Source organism: Opisthocomus hoazin, chromosome 1 (assembly GCF_030867145.1).
Source record: "Opisthocomus hoazin isolate bOpiHoa1 chromosome 1, bOpiHoa1.hap1, whole genome shotgun sequence".
In the NCBI taxonomy this organism is placed as follows: domain Eukaryota; kingdom Metazoa; phylum Chordata; class Aves; order Opisthocomiformes; family Opisthocomidae; genus Opisthocomus; species Opisthocomus hoazin.
The window spans coordinates 28,595,040-28,617,939 of NC_134414.1; the positions used below are offsets into that span (position 1 = coordinate 28,595,040).

The 22,900-nt window shown below is 39.3% G+C and overlaps 1 protein-coding gene across 3 annotated transcripts in view; it reads left to right on the plus strand.

Annotated features, from left to right (window-relative positions):
- The window catches only part of PDS5B (PDS5 cohesin associated factor B), a 129,976-nt gene that overhangs the window by 93,847 nt on the left and 13,229 nt on the right, over positions 1 to 22,900 (plus strand). For all 3 annotated transcript variants that reach the window (XM_075420258.1, XM_075420277.1, XM_075420267.1), the window contains exons 24-30: positions 5,982 to 6,105; positions 12,381 to 12,585; positions 17,078 to 17,192; positions 17,548 to 17,680; positions 18,481 to 18,600; positions 18,921 to 18,983; positions 21,799 to 21,944. In XM_075420258.1, the coding sequence (XP_075276373.1) occupies positions 5,982 to 6,105; positions 12,381 to 12,585; positions 17,078 to 17,192; positions 17,548 to 17,680; positions 18,481 to 18,600; positions 18,921 to 18,983; positions 21,799 to 21,944 (906 nt within the window). The remainder of the gene's footprint in view (positions 1 to 5,981; positions 6,106 to 12,380; positions 12,586 to 17,077; positions 17,193 to 17,547; positions 17,681 to 18,480; positions 18,601 to 18,920; positions 18,984 to 21,798; positions 21,945 to 22,900) is intronic.

Consider the following 22,900-nt stretch of genomic DNA (forward strand, 5'->3'; position numbering starts at 1 on the left):
CCTTTCCTGTGAGGAAAGGCTGAGAGAGTTGGGGTTGTTCAGCCTGAAGAAGAGAAGGCTGCGGGGAGACCTTATTGCAACCGTTCAGTACCTGAAGAGAAGGGGCCCTACAGGAAACCTGGAGAGGGACTGTTTTCAAGGACACGTAGTGATAGGGCAAGGGGTAATGGCTTTAAACTAAAAGACGGCAGATTTAGATTAGCTATAAGGAGGAAATTCTTCACGATGAGGGTGGTGAGGCACTGGAACAGGTTGCCCAGAGAAGCTGTGGCTGCCCCCTCCCTGTCAGTGTTTAAGGCCAGGTTGGATGGAGCTCTGAGCAGCCTGATCTAGTGGAAGATGTCCCTGCCCACGGCAGGGGGGTTGGAACCAGATGACCTTTAACGTCCCTTCCAACCCAAAGAATTCCATGATTCTACGAACAGAAGGAAACACTTTCTCACTGTGAGAGTGACTGAGCACTGGCACAGGTTGTGGAGAGAGATGGTAGCATTTCCATCTTTGGAGATATCAAAAAGCCATCTGGATGCTGTCCTAGTCAGCCTGCTCTAGGTGACCCTGCTTGAGCAGAGGGGTTGGGCTAGATGACCTCCAGAGGTACCTTGCAACTGTAACTATTCTGTGATTTCCAGTATGGCATTTTGGGAAAGCTCTAAGCTGCAAGGAGGGCAGGTCTCCATCGTCTCTGAGAGCACTATACTGCCTACGCTAACCACTACTCTCAAATCCTGAAGCAGAAGAGATGATGTTTCAGTCATGTTAGTTCTGCATGAAGCTTGCTGGTATCTCGCTGATACTTCCTGACCTTTATTCTTCACACTTTGAGAACGCAGTGAGGATATCTTTTTTTCTGGCAGTGCTTACTGTGTCCCTACTGTGCAAATCTGACACTACTTCTTCCAAATTAGAGTAATCTTTGGAAAGAATAAAATTGTCTCTTCAGTACAGAACATAATCTTTTAAACTATACTTGATCTGAGGTCATTCTGTCTAGAGTCAATTTTTGTGTCCGTGTCTTGCAGGTGTCTTTTAAACAATGTATAATTTGCTAAGGATAACTGAATTAAGTGGAGGTACAGGATGCAGGAGACACTTGACCTCATGTAGGCCATTAGTCATGTTGTAATCATCTTGGTGTTACTGTCCTTATCAGCCATAAAAATAACTCTGTCCCAATGCCTCTTTAAATCTACACAACTGTACTTTTCAGTGACAGTGTAAGGGAATGGGATTTTTTACATTTCGAAGTGTGGTTCAGCCTAGAGGGTCAGGTGAAGGCAAAGTCCCTCTTGGACAACAAACAAACAAATCCCTACTCTTGTTCTTCGTTCTCACTTTGAAATAGTAGGATTGATGGCTTTGTTGAATTGCTTTTGAGAGAACTAATTGCTCTGAGATCTTAGCTTACGTAGGTTAAATCCACTAGTGTCAGATTTTTTCAATACTGGATTTTGTCAATAAACAGTATCTCAGCCATCCTTTCCAGGTCTTTTTTTTCATTTTAGAAGTCATAAACAGTCCTAGAAATTTGAAACTTGAGATTACACGAATTTTCTATTTGTGGTTAGTTGAATCTTGCATGTCTTTGTAGTAGGATTTGAATGTGGAAAGAGGGGCAGGCCACTTGGGAAGAGTACAGGAATGTGGTCAGAGCATGCAGGGATGCGACGAGGAAGGCCAAGGCCCACCTGGAATTGAAGCTGGCAAGGGATGTCAAAAACAACAAGAAGGGCTTCTTCAACTACATCAGCAGCAAAAGGAAGGCTAGGGACAATGTGGGGCCGCTGCTGAATGAGGCGGGTGTCCTGGTGACGGAGGATGTGGAGAAGGCAGAGCTACTGAATGCCTTCTTTGCTTCAGTCTTCAGTGCTAAGACTGGCCCTCAGGAATCCCAGGCCCCGGAGGTAAGAGAAGAAGCTTACAAAGAGGACGAGTTTCCCTTGGTCGAGGAGGACTGTGTGAGGGATCGCTTAAGTGATCTGGACGTCCACAAATCCATGGGCCCCGATGGAATGCACCCACGAGTGCTGAGAGAGCTGGCGGATGTCATTGCTGAGCCACTCTCCATCATCTTTGAGAGGTCCTGGAGGACAGGAGAGGTGCCCGAGGACTGGAGAAAGGCCAATGTCACTCCAATCTTCAAAAAGGGCAAGAAGGAGGACCCAGGGAACTACAGGCCGGTCAGCCTCACCTCCATCCTGGGAAAGGTGATGGAGCAGCTTATCCTGGAGGCCATCATGAAGCAAGTGGAAGAAAAGAAGGTTATCAGGAGTAGTCAGCATGGATTCACCAAGGGGAAATCATGCCTGACCAATCTAATAGCTTTCTACGATGGCATGACTGGCTGGGTAGATGAGGGGAGAGCTGTGGATGTTGTCTACCTGGACTTCAGCAAGGCTTTCAACACAGTCTCCCATGATATCCTCCTAGGGAAGCTGAGGAAGTGTGGGCTGGATGAGTGGTCGGTGAGGTGGATTGAGAACTGGCTGAATGGCAGAACTCAGAGGGTTGTCATCAGCGGCGCTGAGTCTAGTTAGAGGCCAGTAACTAGTGGTGTCCCCCAGGGGTCAGTACTGGGCCCAGTCTTGTTCAACTTCTTCATCAACGACCTGGATGAAGAGTTAGAATGTACCCTCAGCAAGTTTGCTGATGACACCAAACTGGGAGGTGTGGTAGACACACCGGAAGGCTGTGCTGCCATTCAGCGTGACCTGGACAGGCTGGAAAGCTGGGCAGAGAGGAACCTGATGAGGTTCAGCAAGGGCAAGTGCAGGGTCCTGCACCTGGGGAGGAACAACCCTATGCACCAGTACAGGCTTGGGGTTGACCTGCTGGAGAGCAGCTCTGCGGAGAGGGACCTTGGTGTCCTGGTGGACGACAGGTTAACCATGAGCCAGCAGTGTGCCCTGGCTGCCAAGAAAGCCCATGGAATCCTGGGGTGCATCAAGAAGAGTGTGGCCAGCAGGACGAGGGAGGTTCTCCTTCCCCTCTACACTGCCCTGGTGAGGCCTCATCTGGAGTACTCTGTCCAGTTCTGGGATCCCCAGCTCAAGAAAGATGAGGAGCTACTGGAGAGAGTCCAGCAGAGGGCTACGAGGATGGTGAGGGGACTGGAACATCTCCCCTACGAGGAGAGGCTGAGGGAGCTGGGCTTGTTCAGCCTAAAGAAGAGAAGGCTGCGAGGGGACCTAATATATACTTACAAATATCTGAAGGGTGGGTGCCAGGAGGGTGGGGCCAGACTCTTTTCAGTGGTGCCCAGTGACAGGACAAGGGGCAATGGGCACAAACAGAGGCACAGGAAGTTCCGTCTGAACATGAGGAAGAACTTCTTCCCTCTGAGGGTGACAGAGCCCTGGAACAGGCTGCCCAGGGAGGTTGTGGAGTCTCCTTCTCTGGAGATATTCAAGACCCACCTGGACAAGGTCCTGTGCAGCCTGCTGTAGGTGACCCTGCTTCGGCAGGAGGGTTGGACTAGATGACCCACAGAGGTCCCTTCCAACCCCTACTATTCTGTGATTCTGTGAGTTTTAATCTATACTAAGCATGAAAAAGAGTGTTTCAGTGTCAGAGGACACTGGCGGTTGCTGAAAGTATTGATATTAGATATGAACCTGAATTGAGACTTTTCTGAAATGCTGTCTGCGTTTTCCTTAAACTGACGCTTGCCGAGAGAAAAATTAAACTTCGGAGTTTAGAATGTCGTAGTTCTGTGCTATTGATAATTTGCGACACCATCTGATATGCAGTGTTTTCAGAGGTTGTATTCAAAAGACACCTTATTCCATGGAATATGGAAAATGCTTAGAAAATTGGACACTAGCATTTATCCTCTGGAGTAGAAAAAAAGTGTTATCTGCTAGTTTGTAAAGTGAGAGAAGGTTATTATGCACCAGATATGTTTTCAAGGTGCATTTATTTGGATTATCTTTGTGCAGCCCTCCACAGTAATTAAGGCTGCGGTTTGCACTTAGAACATCTTTCCACACGGTTGCACTTCTGTTCTCATTTCAAACATCTGGTCTTCAGCAATAGCAAAATCACTCCAGAAGACAAATGTCCAGCTATCTTGTAGAGAGCTTGTGATAGAACAAGGGCATCCTTGGTAGCAATTTTCAAAATTATTAGAAGTAATCAAAAACTGCAATTATATCATACAGAAGCTCATATTTCAGCCCTAATAATTGTGTGTTTTGGGATAATGCAGATCAGAAAGTTTTTGGCTGTAACAATTTGACCAAAAATAAATTCTTAATGAAGAGTTTCTTCTAAAATAATCCGTTTGGGGAATAAGACAGATCTGATTTTCATCTTCAGCTGTAAGAATGATATTTGCAACTGACACTGCCCTCCTCTTCCTTCTGACAGCAGACACACATGCTTGTGGGTATTTCTGTGATACATACACTCTGTAAAGATTTGGCCAACTTTTGTGTTGACATATCTTTGATTCAATTTTCAGAATTAAATGTTATCACTGCCAAAGCTTAGGAAGATTGAAAGTTCTTAATTTTATCCTTTGCTTTGGCTGAATCACTCTGTACTTGTAAGTCATTATTGCTCAGTTGTGACTGGAGTGCAAGAACTGAATCTTTATTGGGTTCACTTATCACAGTAGATGCAATTTCAAGTGAAATTTGGCATTTAAAAAATAGACATTATCACATTGATCTTCATGCCTTGTTTGAAAGTTAGTGCAGCTTTTGTCCTGTCACTTAGTTGATTGTGATCTATTTGGGTTTTTTCTTAAATGTGGTTTCCATGAAATACTGAGGTGTGTATAAAGCCTGATTAGATAAATTTTAAGGTTTAAGGTCATTAGTAGGCATTTTTATCATGCATTCTGTGTTTAATAATTGCTTTTTATCTCACTCTTTAAATGCTTTATACAGTTTTCATGATAATGGATTTAAGACTACAGTGTTTGCTCTTCCTAAGGATAAAAGACATATGATTAAGAAGTTGAACAGTGTATGTCCTGCTTAAATGAATAAGTATTTCTAAATAAGAATACAACTCGATTCCTGCTCCAAGTTGTCAAAGGAAAAAGAATACTTCTGAATGTCATTCATTAGTGTTTTAAGTGAGATGCATAAAACTTCTTAATTCTTTTCTGTTTGATCTGAAGAAATGCAGAAGTAATATACTTTACTGAAATTTTCTAAGAACAGTGAGAGCTCAACTAAGTTTATTCATGCGCACATTAAGTAGATATCAGTTTGCAAAGCTCGTGTGAAGACTTCTGGTATTCTGATAACCTTTGTAAATATGGTTGTATATTACAGAAAACCCCATTCATCTTTTGATATGAAAATTAGCAAATAGTTGGAGTGTTTTGCTAGGCTGGAGTGCAATTTGGGTGTGCAAGTCAAGTAACAATACTTTCAGCATGTTGAAAATTTTTTCACTTGCTAAATCCTTTTTGCTGTTGTTTTAAAATACAGTTCACTTAGTCACCAATCATAATATCTAATTAATCTTAATTTATGTTGACTTGCAGCATGGATTTTGAGCTATTGTTGCTGGAAAAAGTTTGGCAACTTTGGGGACTGGGAATGGGCTGTTACTTTCACTGAGCCCCCTGCTGAAGGAAAACCAGTATACTGAACAAACTATCTTACAGGCTAAATGAGGTCTATGAGGGGCAATTTGGATTGTGCTGGTCTACTGCACAGCTAAACAGTTTCACGCCTATATGGAACTTCTAGGAAGTTTCAAGGAATATTTTCATTGCTAAGTTGGGGCAAGGTAATAGTGATGTGGTAATAGGTTGTAAAATGTAGTGCATTGAAACTGCTTTTGGTTTGAAGTTCCTTCTGCTGTTGATTTGGGAGGTAGGGGTGGTGAAGTCCATGGAAACTTTTCCTTCTTTTTAAAGTACCTGTTTTTCATCAATGCAAGCTTATCGGTATTTAATTAAGTAAAATAATTACATAATGTTTTACTAATTAACCTTCGTAATCCATGTGCTTGTTTTTCAGTAAACCTGATATGTCTCGGTTGAGGCTGGCTGCAGGCAATGCTATTGTGAAGTTGGCACAAGAACCTTGTTACCATGAAATCATCACCTTAGAACAGTACCAGCTGTGTGCACTAGCCATAAATGTAAGGAAATTAGGTGGGACTTGTGGGTTATCAGCAAATGTATGAGTATATGTTGTTTATTCTGTATGTTGTGTATACTTCTCCTAAACTGATTTTATGGAAAATGTTCAGCCTTGGCGTGAACTAATTTTCCCACTACATATCCAGAATCAGTTTTCAGGATTGAGAATTACATCTATAGTACTGGGCTGCCCAGTGGAGGAACGCTAACTTAAAGTAGTGAAGTGTTAGAATATTGATAAACCAAGGAGTTTGGCTAAAACATTAAAATCTGTGACCCATTTTAAATGTCACAAGATTTGAAATTGGCATCTAGTATTAGAAAATAGAAGGTATAGCTTCTGTGTGTACCTTGTTTATTTTCATATAGAGTATCTTCTTAAGCGGCTGCTTGTGGCTTGGATGGGTGTCCTCTTTGCTGGGTAAAAAACTGGCTGAATGGCACTTGGGTCACAACAACCCCATGCAACGGTACAGGCTTAGGAAGAGTGGCTGGAAGGCTGCTGGGCGGAAAAGGACCTTGGGGTGTTGGCTGACAGCCGGCTGAACATGAGCCAGCAGTGTGCCCAGGTGGCCAAGACAACCAACAGCATCCTGGCTTGTATCAGGAATAGTGTGGCCATCAGGAGTAGGGAGGTGATGATGCCCCTGTACTTGGCACTGGTGAGGCCACAGCTGGAGTACTGTGTTCACTTTTGGGCCCCTCACTACAAGAAGGACATGGAGTTGCTGGAGCATGTCTAGACAAGGGCAGTGAGGCTGGTGAGGGGTCTGGAGAACAAGTCTTGTTAGGAGCGGCTGAGGGAGCCGGGGCTGTTTAGTCTGGATAAGAGGAGGCTGAGGGGAGACCTTATTGCTCTCTACAGCTGCCTGAAAGGAGGTTGTAGTGAGGCAGGTGTTGGCCTCTTCTCCCAAGCAGCTAGCAAGAGGACAAGAGGCAATGTCCTGAAGTTGCATCAGGGGAGGTTTAGATTAGATATTAGGGAAAAATTCTGTAGTGAAAGAGTGGTCAGGCATTGGAATAGGCTGCCCAGGGAACTGCTGGAGTCGCTATACCTGAAGGTATTTAAAGGTGTGTAGATGTGGCACTGAGGGGTATGGTTTAGTGGTGGACTTGCCAGTGTTAGGTTAATGGTTGGACTTGATCTTGAAGGTCTCCTCCAAGCTAAATGATTCTGTGATTCTAAGTGCTTAAGTTGTTTGGAGTTAAGTACAGTTAGGCTAGAAAAATCATTCATATACCAGAGTAGGACAGTCTGTATTAGGCTTGTGTATTGTTTTAACATTGTTTATGTGGATTTTAAACTTCTGCGTTCCTGTGGAAAGCAGCCCTAACTCAGTCTCCACATGCTATGAGAAACAAGAGAAATGGAACAAAACTTTAAATTACTTAAGCAGATGAAACCTAACAAAAATGCATCAGAAATTCAGTGATAATAACTGGAGGTCTTTACACCCAAAGAAAGGAGAGATACTTTTCAGTCTTCCTATTCCAAAACCTAAGAGAAATGTTATTCTTGTGTCAAAATGAGTTTTAAAGATTTTTACAATTCTGGAAAAAAGTAGTAGAGAAGAAAATGACTACTTATTGTAATGACAGATAAGATCTGTCTCCATTCTGGAAAGGATACTCTATCCAGGTAATCTCATGCCAGACTAGCCTTGCCAATATAGTATTTGCACGTTCTGTTTTCTTCTGATACCACTCATCAAAAGCTGTTCATTTTCCTCCTGTGGCAAATTGTTGTTTATTGCTAAACATGAACCTTGCAGTTCTGTACCAGAATTTGCCTTGTCCTGTGCAGCTTGCTGTAGGTGACCCTGCTTCGGCAGGAGGGTTGGACTAGATGACCCACAGAGGTCCCTTCCAACCCCTACTATTCTGTGATTCTGTGACTCTTCTCAGTATGTTTGGTGCAAGCTCCTTGACCTCCATTCCATCATTGTCTCTCTTTTTTGCCTATTTTCCAGCTGTATCAGTCTTAACTGTTTGTAGATATTGGTAACAGATGTGTTGTCACCTTTTTTTGCTATCTTGAGGTCTTAACTGTTACCTCTCCTCAAGTCTTGAAGGGGAATTTTTGAAGGGGAATTTTGAGAGGTGAGAGAGAAATTAGAAAAACCTAACAGGGTCATCAACATTTATAAACAAGTTAGTATCAGATCATACTATAGAATCATGGAATGTTTTGGGTTGGAAGGGACCTTAAAGATCATTTAGTTCCAACCACCCCTGCCATGGGCAGGGACACCTTCCGGTAGACCAGGTTGCTCAAAGCCCCGTCCAACCTGGCCTTGAACGCTTCCAGCTAGGGGGCATCCACAACTTCTCTGGGCAACCTGTGCCAGTGTCCTGCGACCCTCATTGTGAAAAATTTCTTCCTTATATCTAGTATAAATCTGCCCTCCCTTAGTTTAAAACCATTACTCCTTGTCCCGTTACTATAGGTCCTGCTAAAAAGTCTTTCTCTGTCTTTCTTATAAGCCCCCTTCATATATTGAAAGGCTGCAATAAGGTGTCCCCGGAGCCTTTTCCAGGCTGAACCACCTCAACTCTCTCAGATGTTCTTCATAGCAGAGAACCCTCTGATTTCCAACCCTCTGATTTCCAACCCTCTGATCACTTTTTGTGGCCCTCCTCTGGACCTGCTCTAACAGCTCCGTGTCTGTCTTGTAGTGGGGAGTCCCAGAGCTGGATGCAGTACTCCACATGGGAGTCTCACGAGAGTAGAGCAGAGGGAGAGAGAATCGGCTCCCTTGATCTGCTGGCCACACTTCTTTTCATGTGGCCCAAGATACAATTGGCAGGGGCGGCAAGTGCACATTGCTGGCAAATGTCCAATTTTTTTATTCACCAGTATCCCTAAGTCCCCCTCTGCAGAGCTGCTCTCAATCCATTCATTCCCCAGCCTATATTGATACTGGGAATTGCCCCGAGCCAGGTGCGGGATCTTGGCCTTGGTCTTCTTGAACCTCATGAGGTTCATGTGGCCTCTCTCCTCAAGGCTGTCAAGGTCCCTCCAGATGGCATCGTTTCCCTCTAGTGTATCAACTGCACCACTCGGCGTCATGCACAAACTTGCAGAAGGGTGTACTCAATCCCACTGTCTGTGTCGTTAACAAAGATACTGAACAGTACCAGTATTGGCCCCTGAGGGACGCCACTTGTTAGTGATCTCCATTTGGACATTGAGCTGTTGATGGCAGTTCTTTGGATGCGGCCATCCAGCCAATTTCTTATCCATTGAATAGTCCATCTGTGAAACCCGTATCTCTCCAATTTAGAGAAAAGAATGTTATATGGGACCATGTCAAAGGCCTTACGGAACTCCAGGTAGATGACGTCAGTTACTCTTCTCTTACCCACCTATGCTGTCCCTCTGTTGTAAAAGGTCACTAGATTAGTCAGGCATGATTGGTCCTTTTTGAGGCCATGCTGGCTGGCTGTAGTTGCCTCCCTGTCATCCATATTCCTTCACATAGCTTCCAAGAGAATCTGTTCCACTGTGGTATCACTTTTGTCACGTTTTCTCCCCACTTATTGATATTTCTTTGCCTCTTGTGACCTTCTTGCATGTTTACTAGAATTTACATTGTAAACTCTGTCAGGGCAGAAATTTTGCCTTTACTTTTCTCTGCAGCTCCTAATGGATTTTGAATACTTATGAATAACTTCTTTAGATCTTCTTAAGATTTTCTGCAGTTTCCTTTCTCTGTGCCAGGCTGTTTAATTCAGATCCTCAGATGCAGAGTAACTGTGATTGTTTCAGTGACTCTTGCACTTCTGAGTGGTACTGTATTAATATCCTATGGAAACCATCTACATTTGTTTTTGAGATACTTGCATGTGTACATGCAATGTTTAGTATTAGAATCCATTTCTTGATGGTAGACACCTATTATTCTAAAAGTTTATTCATTCTGAACACTGTGATGTCTAGCCACAGATTAGGACATTGAAGTGATGTCAAGGCCAACTCTAGTATTATATAATTTCAGCAAATTTTCTTTAAATGGACAGATCGGGAAGCAGATTAAACAAAAGACAAAGGTTAATTTTTTAAGTTTGTAATGGTGCACAGGTTCTGCTACAGTTCCATGCTGGCTGTTTTTTTCTCTCTGAGACTGCCATTTTGTAATGTGGAATGATTAGAGCGCAGAATACATAATTGTCGTTTCTAGTCGCTGTATTAAAGTTGCACTGGTAAAGAGAGACCTTACGATGATTAAATGCATGTAATTTTAATAATTTTAAAGTGAATTATTTATGTGTTTGGCCAAACCTGTAAGGTCACCAGCAGTTAAGTTCTTTAATCTGCAGAACAAATTTTGATGTCAGCAGAGCTTCGTATTGGAATAGAGTAGAAAATTATTGAGCATAGTGTTCAGCACTTCAGTGTTTAACAGGCTTTAAGACCAGATTTAAGATCTAAGAAACTTTGCTGTTGAAAATGCCATTTTAATTGTATTTAGAATAGCTTTTAAATTGCTTAAGTTTCAGTTTTCTTTGTCAACTCAGTGTTTTAATTGTTTAAGCAAGTCTTTGTCCATTTTCAAGAATGAAGAGTTGTGTCTGAGGGGTACATGCTGCTTTGCAATTTATTTTTTTTTTTTAATACTTTTAAATGGTGAACTTCTGATGAATTGGCGTTAAATTCAGAGAAGTAGATATGTAAAATTGGGCTAATGTGTGGTGTTTAGTTGTATGCTATAAAGAAAATGTAGAACTTGGTTGAGTTTGGTCTCTTCCTCTCAGTGAACAAGTGTAACTGAGCTGAATTTAAGGTTATTATCAATATTAAAAGATAATGGAATAAAAATTGTTCCAATTTGTGTCACAACACTCAGTAACACTGAACTATACCTTGCTTTGTTCTCCGAGTCAAGGAGGACATGCTTCCTTGTCAGTACACCAACTAGGCACAGCTGTCTACTAAGCTTTCCAAAGGCTTTAGACTTAGGTGATGTTACTGAGCAAGAAGGGGGCTGTATCTTAACCTTCTACTGGGGGGTGGATTTGGTATGAACAGGGAGTAGATCTTGAGTAGGTCTCGTGGTTTAGGTTTGTGGTCTTAGGTTGCTTCAGCTCTGGCTACTGGAGGCATTTCAAGCTTTCAGGCCATAGAGGAAGACTGGGGAAATGGGGCTGGATGAATTTCTTCTGGATTAAAGTTTTGGGTGGGGGGAGAGGGAGGCTTGTTTTATCTAATACATGATCTCTTTTGATGCTGTTTGCAAATTCAGCAGAGTCAATGTTAGCCGCGGCTAGGTTTTGTCTCTGCACTTGCTCTTGGCTGATAGCTGGAAACCTATCTTCAGTTCTTTCTGGTTTCAAAACTGTCATTTGACTACAATAGCTTTTATTCCTGTTAATGTTTTTTCTGATATTTAGAGATAACAGATCTTTGCTGTTGACCTTTTTTTGGCAGGTTAAATATGCCAAGCTTCTTTGGTGGTCTTGTTTACCTTATGCTTTTCTGTACATATTCTTGTAACTGTTTTTTGCTCCTGTTAACCTTCCTTGGCCTGTGTTACTAAATGGTTTGTGGTATACTGAATTGTCTCTTAATGTATGTAGGTTATTTTCATACAGATAATTTTAAAGTTCATATCTTTTCTGGGAATACGTTGTTCAATAAACAGTAGAAGTACGTTTGCCACCTTCATATTATTTTACTTTGTGTTATTTGGCAACTATTAGACATGGGTTATTCTTTTCCATCATCAGTCATAGTTCATAGGTTTCCACAGTATAACAGAAATGCTTGGACCTCTCTTCAGCATTTGACCTTATCTTATCTGATCATTCTGTTTAATTTTATTCAGTTTCTAATACTAATGACTTGACGAAAATTAATGAAATTGCAGTAGTAAAATCAACACAGTTGTTACTGGTGGCTAAACATTGTTCTGGTGCAGTTGTTTGACTTTGGCTGCACAAAGTAAGTTGTCCTAGTGTAGACAATTTCATTAACTTCATGCCTCACTGCTGTGCTAAGTTAGACCTTGGGTCCTGAGTCTCATATCTTCCTGTACAATTTCTGAACCTTATTTCTTCTCCTGATCTTAATGGAAGCTTCAACTGATTAATTCAATTTCATTGCTCTGAATTGGCATTAAAAAACATTCTTACAATTCCTATGGTTCTGTGGCTGCAAGGTCTGAAATTGATTTTTGGCATATTTACTTCCATGTTTTATTTCACAGTCAGTATTACTTTTTGAAAAGTTTACTGTTATCTTTTCTGGTTTTGCCTTTTTTTATTTTTTTAATAGGATGAATGCTACCAAGTGAGACAAATATTTGCTCAGAAACTTCACAAAGGCCTTTCTAGACTACGGCTGCCACTAGAGTATATGGCTATTTGTGCACTGTGTGCAAAAGATCCCGTGAAAGAGAGAAGAGCTCATGCTAGGCAGTGCCTTGTGAAGAATATAAATGTCAGAAGGGAATATCTGAAGCAACATGCAGCAGTCAGCGGTAAGAGACTAGAAGTTGCTCTTTGGTACAAGTGCTATAGGTAAAATGTAAATGTGAGTAGACTGAAAATATTGATGGTTTTCTGTTTTTATACATAGAATGGCTGTAAATTTCGCTTTACAGATGTGTAATGAAAACTCAAAATAGAGTCCAGATATTTTTTTTTTTGAGTTTTGTAACAGGCATTTCTGAGATCTTTCAGTTTTGTTAAAAGCTGTGCAAATGTTTATGCCTAAGTATATTGGAAGTGAAGTATATTGGAAGTGAAGTAGATTTTCAAGGCAGTTATGTGTACTGTTTGAACTTAATGGTTAATTATGTGGTAAGTGAAGTGACAATGATTAATTTTACTTCAGTAATTAATAATATGCAACCTTAATGACATAAATGCTGTACTAAATTGACTGTCTCTGCACTGCTATATTGAGTAGCTTCTTATTTTGTGTTATGCTGGCAAAGGGCTATATTTGGAGGCACTTCAGGATGAGTTCATGTAATTTTTTCTTCCCAGTGCCAGCAGTCTAATCATGGGAATGCTGTGTAAGTTATAATGGAATAATGTTAGCTTTTTTTCTTTTATAAAATCACTCCTTTTCCCTTTTGACTTGCTCAAAGCTACATATGTACAGTATGACGACACTGGTATATGGTCATGAAAAAGTAGACCTTTATGAAGAGCTATGGGCATTTTGAGTAAGAGTGTTTGAAAGTCTTATTTCTTTGAAAGATTACTAATGGTTTGGCCTTTGTGAAATGTAGGGGATTTTTTCATCTAATCTTAAGAACAGACTTGTTTTGTAAATCTGATCTCACAGATGCTGTCAGATAACTGATTTCCATCTGCATTTATGAATCACAGATTTTATATTAGCCATGTTAGTCAATGTGTGCCTTAGTCCCCATAGACTTTGATCAGACAATAAGTCTGCAGAGAAATCCTGTTGTGTGTTGTTAATTATACTTAAGAAAAAAGAGCGTGCTTTTCTCCCTCCTAGTTAACACGTAAAAAAGAAAAATCAATTGACCAAACACCTTTAAGTCATCCGAAGACTATTCCTCTTGAAAGCTGAGAACTCTTTAGTTATGTAGGAGGCAAGTACAAGAATTCTCATATGATTAAAAGTGCTGATTTGCTAACTATATTGATAGATGCTGCAAAGTTACTATCAAAAATCTGTAAAAAAAAAAAAAAAGGGGAGCCTAAGTGCATGTGGTTCTTTTTAGTAGGACCTCAAAGTGTGCCTGATGATTGATTTTTGTGGTTTTTTTTTTTTTTTCTCTGCCTAAAGACTTACCTTGAGTGATGCCATTGATTTGGTACGTACTGTAATCCTTGAGGAATCTGGATTAAATCTAGATTGCACGATTTTTTAAGGGTTACAGCATTAACTTTGTGACATTCAGATTTACCAGTCTGAGCTTTTAACAAATAAAATACCTTGAACTACTTGCATCTTAAAAAATCATTGCTGTAGTACAGCTGAAGCTCAGTTCTGGTATTTAAATGTGTATGTGTCTTCCTTTATCATTCTTCCTACTGGCTGTGCAATAACTCAGAGTAGTAATGACAATAGTACCTCCTTTAAAAAGCTTCCACACAAAACTAGAGGTGAGAATCTGCATCTTTGATTAAGCAGCTATTTTTCTGAGTATATGAACATGTGATTTGGTGATACGCTGATACGTTTTTTTTCTTGAAAACTTAGTACAGGTGAGGAGGACATATTTCAGATATTTTGGGGATTTCAGCATTTGTTGAAAAGAGGGTAAACTACTGTATACTTTGCCTAAGGGAAACTTCTAAGGACTGGTACCAGACAGTAAAAGGCCTCTTTCCTCCGCACTGACCTTTTACAGGCTGGCAGGAATTACTCTCAAGGCCGCTTAAATTTGCTAAATGCTATACAAAATGGAGGCCACTCCAGAGGAGACTTAACTTTGTTTGTGTACTGTTACTGATATCATCTGGGTGGAGATTTGTGTCTTGCATAGGAATCTTCGTTTTCTAAGGCTGGGCTTTTACTTGCAAGTCAGTAAGTGGAAAAATTATGAAAGTAAATATTAATTTTTTTAACGTCTTTCTTTCCTAAATGCTCGTAAAGGTCTGTTATGAGGGTTTTTGGCACATTGTAGTTTCAAGTGCTGGTAGTTCATGTCTGTAAAGCCACCTCGACTTTCGGGTTGTGTCTTTCTTCATTAGCGATGAGAAAAGAATGTATAAGTACTATTTTTTTCTCATGACGGGTTAAATATTATATGTTTCAGTATTTGTCCTTTTCCTGTTTTGTCTGGATCTGGTTCACTTTGTCTTCCAGACCCAGCTGGAACTATTACTATAGTTATATTAGAAATTGTACAAGGCAGGAAGTTAATGAAACACAGAGTTCATGAGCTCTTGATGAGCATTCTATTGAAGTTGCTAATTAATACAAATAATAGCAGGTTGGTTTGCCTGGGACATGTCTAAGGCAAGCCAATTTTGCTAGTGTTCTGAAAGCATAATGGTGTTCTTTTTCTTGCCTGCCGCATCTTTATTTTTTTTATTTAATTACGCAAACAGCTGCTGGCTAAGATGCAGGACAGTGCTTGAAGTGAAGGGTGTTTTTAAAGTTAACAGTGGAATGTCAATTGAAACACATTAAAAACTGCTTTGCAAAGTACAGTGGATTTCAATTACATAAATATAGCTTGAAATAGAAAGAAATTGAGTGATTTTATTGTTTCTTTGAAACCTTATGATGGCTTACAGTCCATGTAGTACAGATATTACTCTTGATAATTAACTGCAACTGCAATGGCTGTCTAAAAGTGTATCCTTGGAACTTCACAGCACTATCATCTGTGGGCCTTTATTAATTTTGAACACTTTCCTTGCTATTATGAATGAATCAAAATATTTTGTGTAGGCTATGCGCTATTCGTATTTATGAAGACCTTTAAGAATGGGATAGAGTAAGACTTGACTTATGCACGGCAATTATTTAGTCTTCTGAAATCTACAGTAATAATGTATTTTATTTGATGTGCACAATATTTGTCAAGCACATCTCATACGCATACATATATTAGAGATAAAGTTGTCAGTGTTGTAATGTATTTCACAGTAACTTTTAAATAGTATTGATATAATGATTTACATATGTCTGGACTTCTTATTCATAACCTAATAGGGGGCAGTTAAAAGCTTACAGAAAGAAGATTTTCCAGACTTGGTCATGTCTTTCATGATCACTCACTAGCTCAAAAATGTGTTTTTTCAAAAGCAGAGCCAGGAATTTCCCTTCTTCCTTCAGATGGTGCACTCAAGTGTTTATCCATAGGCATGTTAATACTATGAGTTTGCATTTGTCACAAGCACTCAAAATCAGATGCTTGTACCATAGTAATATACACAGAATACAAGCATGCCTTCCTTGCCTACCGTCCTGCCTGTTGCACAGGGGTACAGGTTTAATGACTTGGGTGTGCTGCGCATCCTCCAGTTCCTCTCGATCGTTAGGCTAAAGAAAGCATTGTGGATGTTTTCTGCAAAATGCATTTTGACATTTAGTGTACAACTTGTCCATTTGTTATTGGTGCCCTGTGGGATATGACCTTTTTTGTTCTGATTTTTGTCATCAAACTTTGAGGTGCTGAAGTTCACTCTGCATAGTGTTAGTTAGGTCAGGAAATTGTGTTTTACCTTATGGAGTGTGTATTTTGTGAACATAACTCTGAGAGGGCATTTGGCAGGAATCCTAACTTTTTGAATCCCTGAGGAAATTAGGCCATCTGACTGTCATGACCTAGGAAAAACTTTCTCCTGCAGTCCTTGCTTAGGACTACGTCAAAGTCTTAGAGGATGCTAGAAAAAGTTTTGAATGCTCTGAATGTCATAGTTTAGTCATGCTGCTCTGTTGAAGTGAGATTGAGCCTTTCAGACTCAGTCCACTACTATTTTATTATAGCTTTCATGTTACCTCCTGTCCCTTCTTTAAACAGGTAAGGTAGGCAGTGGATTTGGAGAACGTTGTGGCAATTTGACTGCAAAGCCCCTGCAAAGGGCGTTTCTTTCTGTTGTGTTGACGGCAAGGCTGTACACTGCAATGTCCAAAGAAAGAACAATAGCTTATCCTGCAATTGTGCTCATCTCACATCTTGCAGTTAACATGGATTTTGTGATCTATCTTCAGTTCTGTTTTTCAAAGTCTTTCAGAATACAGGCTTTAAACTGAAGAAAGATTTGGGAGTAGCGGGTGGCTGTAGCTGTATTCTCAAGGTAGCTATAAAATATGCAGCCTTGAGTGAGAGAGACTTAAAATCTTAATTTTTGCATGCATGAAACATCTGCACATCTACCGTGAGATGCAACATTATAAAGAAATGACAGGCCTACATGTGCCTATACTTTATCTTAATGTATGCTGACCTTAAATTTTGCTTTTTCCTCTGTAGTAGAAAAGCGTATTTCTTGGTATGTAGACTTCTGATGCATCTTTCTTCTGTTTTTCAGAGAAACTGTTGTCACTTCTACCAGAGTATGTTGTTCCTTATACTATCCATCTTCTAGCTCATGACCCAGACTATGTCAAAGTCCAGGACATTGAACAACTCAAGGACATTAAAGAGTAAGACTACTTTTAATAATTAGAACAATCTGACTTTATTCTAAGTGAAATTTTAGTTCATTGTGGTACCCTGATATACTGTCCAGTGCACATAAAAGTGGCAGTTATTTCTGTAAAATATTGTAAGAAACAGTATCTGTGCTTTTTTTAGTGCTCTGGTATCTTACAAAGGAACCTTCACCTTCTGCTCATCCTACCTTCATTTTTTTAATCTAAAGAATTTGTTTCCCAGAGTTAGACTATTTCAAATTCATAATACTAGTGAAACCTAGAGTAAACCACTTCCTCAGATGTGCTTTTTAAAAGAATTTCTTTTGTATTTTTATTCACGAGGAGTGCTGCATTTCTCCTTTAGGTGCCTGTGGTTCATACTGGAAATATTGATGGCTAAAAATGAAAACAACAGTCATGCGTTTATCAGAAAAATGGTAGAAAATATCAAACAGACTAAGGATGCTCAAGGACCAGATGATCCAAAAATGAATGAAGTAGGTGGTACCTTTTTGGTTGGAAATTGCATTTAACTGTGGCCTGCTTCTGGAATTGAGTTGCTTTTTGTTTACACACCAACTTTTAAATGCCTTTTGATAGAATTGTATGTGGGAGTTGATAGTTTATATACTGTAATGATTGTATTTATTGTAGTTCAGATGACAGTTATTCTCCTGTACTTCAGTAGATAGTGCACATTTGCAAGGGAGTTGTAATAGTTTGCAGTCCTTCTGTTTCTGTCTCAGAATATTAAATGCTAACTTCAGTGGATGATTTAAACAGTAAACATTATGGTTTACATATATTTAAAGTGCTTTGTAGTATTTCATTTTAAAAGTGCAAGAGTAAGCTTAGTATGCGAAGAAAAATACATGCACTAGATGTCTCCAGTGTGTATTGTGTAGTGAATGTATCAAACTCTGATCTTGTTTTTGAGGTGTTTTCATCACATAATGTACAGATTTGACACTTTTCTGCTTTTCCTACAGAGATGAGTGTTTTATGGGTGGTTGTTGTTTTTGGGTTGTTTTGTGTTTTTTTTTTTGCTATGTCTTTGAAACATGGTATACACTATTCTGAAGTGTGGAAAGATCGTGAAAGCTAGCTCTCTTCATCTGCTGGGCATACAGTGCTTTTCTCTTTACCTCCTATATTTTAGTACCCTATGATACACTGTTTAAGATGATTGCTTCTAAACTGAGTTCTTGTGGTCCTGTGCTCAAAAGATACTGTCTTTTGTCAAGATTTGCGATTAACTTGTGTTGTTTGGGGTTTTTTTTAATTTTATTGTTTACAGAAACTATACACAGTCTGTGATGTAGCAATGAATATAATTATGTCAAAGAGTACTACATACAGTTTGGAATCCCCTAAAGACCCTGTACTTCCAGCCAGATATTTTACTCAACCTGACAAGGTATACCTTGGCATTTAATTTTTCTTGAGATAAGTCTGTTTCAATCTTTATTAGTTGTAAATGAGGGATTTTTTTCGATAGTTCTTGTAACGTCAGACTTCTCCCTATTATAATGTCGTTGAAAATTTATGTATGTGTGTGTTTTCATAAATATTTATATATGTGTACACATACTGTTTTCTCCAGGTTCCCGAGATATTGTTGTTCAGGTTTAAAATTTCAAAAGCATAAATATTGTCAAGAAAATCTTTCAGTACTACTTCCAAAATGTATATATGTTGTTCATTGATTTTTGCTGTGATTTCCCCCTTCCTTTACAGAATTTCAGTAACACCAAAAATTATCTTCCTCCGGAAATGAAGTCTTTTTTCACTCCTGGAAAGGTATGTATGGTGTCGGGGTTTGGGGGGTTTTGTTCTTGGTGCTGTGTTTCTGGTTTTGTTTTTGGTGTGGAGATTTTTTGTTGTTGTGGTTTTGGTTTGAAGGAAATTAATGTGTAGTTAATGAAACACTTCAAGTTTAAGAAAATCTATTGTTTCTACCCAAAGGGTTTATATGCCAAAGGTTAGTAAACAGAGAGAAGGAGATAGCTAGAAGAGAAAACTACTACTGTCTATACTGGGCTGGTGGCAATAAGAGGCAAAGCCTCTTAGCGTCAAAGTGTTTAAAAAGAGAGAGTTAAAACAAACAAACAAAAAAACCAAACAAACAAAAAAACCCAAAAAACACCCCATAATCTTTGACAAGTTTGCAAAATGGTTAACTTTTTATTCTGCAGAAAACTGCGATATTGCATATGAAGTGACAGCTGTGGAAAACTAATACAGATTGTTTTAAAAATCACATAAATTAATCTTTGTCAAAGCTGAATACCACTTTACAGTATCTGAGAAGATAACTGACTGTTCTATGTTTATATTAATTTATTCTTTCTAAATATGCATTGTATTGAATGGCAGTGTTGTTTCTTCACTAAAACTAAAGCCAGGTACTCTTTAGAATAACATTGAAATCTAGTAAAGGAAAATACAAATTGTGGTTTTAATCTGGATTAATGTGTCCTGTTCTAGATTACAGGAGAACATTCATTTGCTACCTTGCAAAAGAAATACAAGTGCAGCATCTTTACTACCCTTAACTTTGCTAATGAAGCATTAGCTGTGAGCTAGTACCTTACTAATAGAGGAGGAATGCAAATTAGGAACAAATGCATGCATACAGGAGCATCTTCTCGATAAGAAGTTGAAAGCCAGCATTTATCACTGTATTGACATTTGAGTATTTGAACTCCATGAATTAGAGATTTACTTCTTATTGAAAACACAAAAGTTTTTGAAAGGAATTTGTGTGTATTCACATTTCAGATCAGTAGTCAATATTGAGTTCTCTCATCCTGTTTTTGACATAAAATATTCTTGCTAGTTTGCCCCAAACTTAGGTGAACGGTGACAATATTAAACAAGAAACATTATTCATGCTATCATGAAAAATCACAGAATCACGGAATGTTTGGGGTTGGAAGGGACCTCTGGAGGTCTAGTCCAAAGCACCTGATCTCTGACTTCCCTTATATGAGAAATTCTCCAGTCCCTTCTTCATCTTAGTGGCCCTTTGCTGGACTCTCTCCAGTAGCTCCATATCTCTCAAATAACCTAATTTGAAATTCTTTTCAATCCTAAGGTAGCTTTTATATTATTTTAAATTTCTTGCACCAGGTACTCTAGCTCCTTTTCTGTTGTTTTGAAATTTTGTAACAAAGAGCAGAGGTGTATTTGACCACCAAAAATTTTCAATTACTTCACCATCATGACAGCAGTGTGGAATGAGAGTTGGTCTAGGGATTCTTATTTTTGGGAACAGAAGACTAGTCTGAGTGGATGTTAATGGGGTGGATGTGAGCAGGGAACAGTATCTGAGGGCAGCACAGCTTTGAGCGTAGGTTCTGTGGTAAGGGAGGAGCTGTTGGTGCAGGACCTGTTAGTGTTAGTCCCTCCTTAGTAGGAAGTCCAGTCCAGTGTGAATTTGAACATCTCTGCTTTTGAGCTCTTTCTGTGTTTGCTTATTGGTTAACATAAAGTTCTAAACTATTAGATTTAAGTTTTTAAACTGGATTTAGTTCTTCAAGGCTTATTTTTAGAAAGGATATGCTGTTTTTCTTGTGCTCAGCACAGTTTGAATCTTTGCTTTGAGTGTAAAATTCCCTCCAGCTATAAGAAGCATAACAAGCACATCCATGGTGCATATCTCTGAAAAAGGCACACTCAAAGCTGCTATGATATGCGTGTTGAACTTTTTTTTAGCTGTCACTAACTTTAGACATAGCTAGAATCTAATATTGAAGTGGAAGATGGATCATCCTAGAGGACATGGTTTAGCAGGCATGGTGGTGTTGGGTTGACAGTTGGACTTGATGATCTCAGGGGTCTTTTCCAACCTTTATGATTCTATGGTAATGCAAAATGTGGGGAATGGTCTTCAACACTTTTGTATGTGAGTGTTTGGCATAAAGCTGTATCCTCTTCAGGAGTAACTGAACTCTTTCACCTCTCTCAAAAGTTAGTTTGAGCTGGAGGTATTTGGCATGTCTGAAAGATAATCCACTTACATGAATAACCTGAAGCTCATCAGTGTCTGGAAATCTTGGCAACTATTAAAAGCCTAACATTTTTAAACCTGTGCATGAAGCATCAGAATCTTCTCCACAGCGTTTGATTTTTGAGGCTCTCATTCATTCATTCCCAGTTGAAACTAGTATGGTTTGCCATTACAGCTAAGCCAGTTCCATGGCTTCTTAGCAGTAGGATAGCCCTTTCAGCAATTTCTGTTTTGCTAGTACAGATGCTTATCTGATCCAAACGGTGAGCTGGTTCAGGCAGCTAGATCAGCAGAAAGCAAACTGCACAAAAGTCCTGAAGCGGCTTACTGCAAGGTCAGGTGAGCGCCCAGTACTGCCAATAAGAGAAGAACTGAATATAAGAGTAGAGAGAAGATTTCTTAGGCAGCTAGCTGTTTGATTACAGCTTTGTCAACTTCTTTCTGGTGTCTGTTGTAATTTTCATGTGAAAATATTTATAGCTTTGTGTTAAAATGAAGATATTGATTGTTGAAAGTGAAATCTGTGAATATACTAAGCATAGTACATGTTAACAATATCTAAATGTGTAGCTTAAAATAAAGGAAATATATTTTTGGTTTCAGCCCAAAGCAGCCAATGTTCTTGGAGCAGTTAATAAGCCTCTTTCGTCAGCAGGCAAGCAGTCTCAATCCAAATCTGCACGAATGGAAACTGTAAGCAATGCCAGTAGCAGTTCAAATCCAAGCTCTCCAGGAAGGATCAAAGGGAGGTTGGTAGACAACAAAGGAGCTTTGATATTTCAAGTGTTTGTAATGGAAACTTTGAATATTTCTGTAATGTTTTCTAAGTGAGAAACAGAATTCTATTATCTTGTTTTGAAGTAAAGTTATAGTACCACATTGGTATAACTGAAACCGTGAATTTGGCTTTCTAACCCCAGAAATAAATTTGCTTAAAAAAAACAAAAACAAACCCCACAATCAAATCACATCCAGAGTTGGCTGTAGAAGGGAAGGAGAGCCTCATATGTTTATTTTATTTTATTTTTTTTTTTATGTATAACACCACCACCACCCCCTTATATACATGTGTATATACACACATACGTGTGTGTGCATAAGTACATCTGCAGTTCCCAGGAACCTTGTGGCTTGCTGTAATGTTAACGGTGTCGTAGACAGTGAGGACTGGTAGGTTATTGCGGTCATCTCGCATGACTTCCTCCTCTATAAATTTGTCCTGCACTTTGCTGGACTTCGCAGATAAACATTTTTGGATTTTAGATTCCTTCTGTGATGAAGAGGGGAATGTGCTGTAATTCTAGAGAAATTGTCTTCTAGTTAGCAATCTTTAAAAATTATAGCTTATTTTGTGTCATTTTTTTTAGGTTATTCATCAGTTACTGTATCTTATTACACTCATTTTTTAACTGGAAGTCACATTACCATTATTTTTTTCACAGCCATTTAGAGATTGCATAGCCCCCGCTATACATATTTTCTCACATTAATTTAAGACTGTGAGGAAAAGTTATGTTTGGAAATAAGACTTCTCATTTGGTACTTCTGTGACTATTTAATATATATAATACTAACTTTAAATGTAGTACAGTATTTGACAAGAAATACTTCTCAACTCCATGGAAAGTCCACATAAAGGCTTATTTCTTAGAAGTCACACAGGTTCACATGCAGAGATACGTTATTGGCTGAAGACAGGTTGGAA